A 4724-nucleotide genomic window follows, 5' to 3' on the forward strand; every position below is an offset into this window, starting at 1 on the left:
ATGAAATTAATCTCTCCAAGAAGATGTACCCCAACACATCTGAAGAGATTCAACGCATGAGCAAGATCTCCTATGCATCAGCAATAGGGAGCCTCATGTATGCCATGCTATGTACATGACTTGATATAGTACATGCTGTGAATGTCACGAGCATATGTCAATCAGATCCAGGCAAAAGCACTGGATAGCTGTGAAGAACAGTCTTAAGTACTTGAGAAGAACTAAGGACATGTTCTTGGTCTTTGGGAGAAGATCAGAGTTGAAGGTAGAAGGATGCACACATATTGATGATAGAAAGTCTACATCAGAATATGTGCAATGATGGTTCAGTAAATTGGAAGAGTTCCAAACAACCGGTCATTATAGATTCTACCTTAGAAGCTGAATGTTAAGCCGTCTCTAAGGGTCCAGTGGAAATCTTTTGGTATAAAAATTCATTGCAGAGTTAGGTGTAATGACATCAGATGTCATAAACACTCTACTGCGATAACAAAGGCACCATAGCACTAGCTAAGGAGCCAAAGGTCTCACCAGAAATCGAAGCACATAGAGCGGCAGTTTAACCTAATAAGCGACTACCTCGAAAGAAAATAAGTAGAGGATCAGAGAGTAGACTCCACAGAAAATGTGGCGGACCCATTCACTAAGCAGCTAAGTCGGCAGAAAACTAAAACGCATCTTGAGAAGATGGGGCTTAGGTTTATGGCTGATTGGCTTTAGTGCAAGTGGGAGATTGTTAGATGTATGCCCTAGAAGCCAATCTGGCTGACACATTGTTAATTCTAGGGACATAATTTTGTACTTGACTATTTATTATTGAATAAATAAAAGGCATCTTTTCATTTATATTATTTATGTGTCTATGAATCGTCCAAGAAATTAATAAGATGATGATGCATATTCTCAAGAGTTGAGAATTTGAGCCATGTATCATTGGTGATTAATTTCTAAATGCTCCTGATCAATGGATCATCACGAGGACGGTGATCGATCCGATCAGTGCACAGATCACTTTCCTTCTGGATGGACGAGACTTGAGTCCACAGTGTAGGGACACTGAAGTGATAGTGCAGGTGCTTGTTAGAGAACAAGGGTACTGAGCGTGACCAGGACAAGAAGTCACTTGGATATCTATCCACTCGTCAGTGACTTGCTTGATGTTGCAGTAGTATGACTGGTCCTTTGACCTGCGGTGCTTCAGCTACTCACAGTGAGGTTATTGTAGTTTGACTACACGTATACATGGTCTCTACACTACAAAAGAAGGAATAATTCCCGACGGTTTTTTTTGCCTCTACCGACGCTTATAAGCGTCGGCGAATTCCTAGCCCACGCTTCACAAAGCGTGGGCCAGACGTCGGGCAGGTGGGCGTGGGTCGGGTTTAACCCGACGCGTTAAAAAAGCGTCGTCGGTCTTTGCCGACGCTTTTAAGCGTCGTTCCTTTTATAAGACGCCGACGCTTATAAGCGTCGGCGATAACGGTTGGTTAGGCCGACGCTTAAAAGCGTCGTTAAAGGTTTACGTTCCGGTTGGGCGTGGGTCGGGTTTAACCGGTCTATGCCGACGCTTTTAAGCGTCGTTCGTTTTCCAAGACGCCGACGCTTATAAGCGTCGTTAAAGGCGTGCCAATAGTTTACGTTCCGGTTGCTTTTCCCGACGCTTATAAGCGTCGGCATTAAAATTTTTTTTTAAAAAAAAAATTTATGAAAGTAATTTTTAAGTACTCTGTGTACATTAAATTCTAATAAAACAATAGAAACAAATACACTGAATCACATATATAACAAAATACGAGTCACAAACAAGAACTTTGATTACATTCATATTACATATTTGATTACATTGTACTTCAAAAACATTCTAAAAACATACAAGTCAAATTCCTACGTACACAATCTACAATATGTATCAAGGGTCGGCATCATCATCTCTACAATATTGTCATTAAGCTTGGGGCGAGCCCAGTCGACCAAGCTCTGCTCCTTGCTCGGGCGAGTCTTGTCCACAGACCGGAGTCCATAAATGCCAATCTGTAGTGATCCTGGGACAAGCTGGCAATCACAAAGCATAAGCCCTGCCTCCATGCCTGTTCCATTCAGAAAAAAGATTGATACAATCAGAAAATATAGAATATCTTGTCCACAGACCGGCGTCCTGTTAAGAGCTCAAGAAGGACAACCCCGAAGGGTCGGCATCAAGGGTCGGCATCATCATCTCTACGAGTAGATGAAGTATCATCAACCTACAAGAAAAAAAAATATTTTAGAAACTAAAAATACGAAAGTCATCACGCTCATACAAGAATACATTATAATTACATACAATATTCAAATAGATTTAGTTATGTACCGGAGGAGCAAATCTCTGCAAAAAGGATGAAATATGGTCAAGCTGATCTTGCAAAGATTGTATCTTCAACTCTTGGCTCTGCTTCAACTCCTCCATATCGGTCCTATGACTCTGACTCATCTCCTCTATCCTTGTCTCATATGACTGTTTTATCTGTGCCATCTCTGCCTTCAGACTACAAACCTCTGCAGTGCTACTACCTTGTCTAGCATCTTGGGTATATCGGCTCACTGCAGACAACTGAGTGGGGGTAACTCCAACACCATAACCCCTCACTCGACCATAACGTTCTGGGCCCATTAATTCGGTATAGACCTGAGCCTCGACGCGACTGGCTGCATCGGATGATGATGACTCCCCGACACGCTCTGAAATAAGAGTTGTAGCTCTTTCCTATATATCTCTCAAAAAAAAATGTCACATTAATATTTAAAAAAATTTATATTTTTTTTAAAAAATATTCTGAACAAAGCAAAAATGAATACATACAACTATATCTCTCGACTCGTCCCGGACAAAGCTGCCATCTCGGTGAGTGTGGGTCATCTTATAAAACTCTACCTCACCAGGCTCCCTTCCATGCTCTACTATCTACACATACGGAAAGTATATTGGCAAACTATATATTATGATACGTGCTATATGTTAGTAAGATTTCAAATAGTTTCAAAAGAACTTACGAATTCATTTCTACGTCTCGCATAACTCTTCGAGCCTGAAGTATGAGGAACTGCTTGAGATGCTCGTGCAGCTCTGGCAATATTAGAATATGTCTGCCAAAATAAAAGCACACAGTATAATATGATCCAATGTATATATTTGCAATCTATATTAATAATAAATATAATATAAAATATTGAAACAATATACGTGACCTGTCCTTTTTCAGAAAACCAGTAGTGAACAAGCTCCCTCCACTGCTGAGGGTATACATCAGGAGGAGTCACACGAGCAACCTCCTCCTCTGTCATACCCTCGTGCTTGAAGTCCGTCTTCAATTTTGCTTTATATTCTTTCCATTTGCGGTTGAGGGACTTTAGCACCCAATCATGGCTCTCTGGAGGGAGTACAAACTTACCCTACAACAAGATACAGAATGTTATAATAATATAGAACCTCAAAAGTAATATTATGGTAGTAAGCAAATTAACACACAGGAGGGGTCAAATTAAAAAGAACAAATTCAATTCATTACCTGTATAAGTCTAAGAAGCTCAACCTTATACGAAGGAAGCATGTCATTCCACTTCGTATAGTTGAGCGGACACAGCTGACCCTTGCGTGCAACCGATCCTAAAAAGCTTGATAAAAGACTTCCAGCTCTATTGATGGGCTGCCCCAATTTGTTGCATCGGATGATGATCTTCTCACCCGGAGGAAGCTTCCACACATCCTTTGCTTGAGTGGGTCCCCGTCTCGTCCTCACCGTTCCTTGTCCATCTATTAAAATTAAAAAGTCTTAAAAAGTTGAAGACAAATATGAACATAAAATATGAACTTTAAATCGAATTACCCTGGATCCGGAGCTCATCCTCCGGACAATCAGCAGGAGGCTCGTGCTGAGATCCTGACTCGTGCTGCTGGTGCTCACATGGCTGCTGGGACTGCAGGGACTGCTCAGAAGTAGATCCCACCTGAGAATGCTGGAACTCCACATCTCTAAATCGTCTCCCTCGGGGCATATTGTTACCTGGTATGCACAAAAAAGAATCAATATTTGGTTAAATAATAAATTTATACTAAATAAAGGGCTAATAAAATTTCGGCCAAACCCTTGATTTGTTAAAGTTATTATTAAACAAAACTCGTCTTTCTTGATGCTCGGGGATTGGGGTGGTTGGAGAAGGCCACCTTCAATCCCATAGTCCAAAACAAACTGGCAGCAGCAACAACAAATGAAAAGTTACAACAAATGATAAGTAAAAAAGAAAAAAACCTCAAAAGTATGTGAAAAGCACTAGTCTTTATAATAGTAAAAGAAGCTGGGATCCGAACTTTATGAACTACTGAGTCTCTGTGCTCGGCCTGCGCTTCGATGTAGGTTGCATCCATAGACCAAGGTTTTCATGGCTCACGAGCCTTCCATGGGATCTCTCGTCCCTCTGTTCTTGACTAGCATCTCAATTGTTCTCAATTATTTTTCCTTACTGGAGACCTCTCTTTAGGTTTTATGTCACCATCTTGGGAAAACATATGGTTCTGTTGCAGCACAGACATGGTCCTTCCTACAAATTTATTATTACCATAGGATACAGAGACCTTTTTTGTCTATATCAGGTTCGATATCTCTTCGTTCTCCTGATGCAAATCTCCCCTGAAGGATTTAAAGAGAAAACATCACACTGTAATACATACTTCACACAAACAGAATTTT

The 4724-nt window shown here is 40.8% G+C and overlaps 1 protein-coding gene across 1 annotated transcript; it reads right to left on the bottom strand.

Annotated features, from left to right (window-relative positions):
• Positions 1–2021: 2021 nt before the first annotated feature.
• On the bottom strand, positions 2022–3705 carry LOC148715095 (uncharacterized). The gene is made up of 5 exons (XM_089930483.1): positions 3546–3705; positions 3031–3429; positions 2840–2941; positions 2351–2743; positions 2022–2243 (listed from the first exon to the last, which is right to left on the bottom strand). The coding sequence occupies exons 1-5, from the start codon at positions 3585–3587 to the stop codon at positions 2196–2198; spliced, it is 984 nt and encodes a 327-aa protein (XP_089786609.1). The 5' UTR covers positions 3588–3705; the 3' UTR covers positions 2022–2195.
• Positions 3706–4724: the final 1019 nt, after the last annotated feature.

This window comes from Phoenix dactylifera, chromosome 1 (genome assembly GCF_051530095.1).
Source record: "Phoenix dactylifera cultivar Ajwa chromosome 1, Ajwa_hap1_PhDact_Kaust_v1.1, whole genome shotgun sequence".
Classification (NCBI taxonomy): Eukaryota; Viridiplantae; Streptophyta; class Magnoliopsida; order Arecales; family Arecaceae; genus Phoenix; species Phoenix dactylifera.

Coding starts and splice junctions, on each gene's coding strand:
- LOC148715095 (XM_089930483.1), bottom strand. CDS start 3,587: ATGCTTCCTTCGTATAAGGTTGAGCTTCTTAGACTTATACAG. Junction 3,430..3,545: donor AGCTTCTTAGACTTATACAG/GTAATGAATTGA, acceptor ATCTTGTTGTAG/GGTAAGTTTGTACTCCCTCC. Junction 2,942..3,030: donor CGAGACGTAGAAATGAATTC/GTAAGTTCTTTT, acceptor CCGTATGTGTAG/ATAGTAGAGCATGGAAGGGA.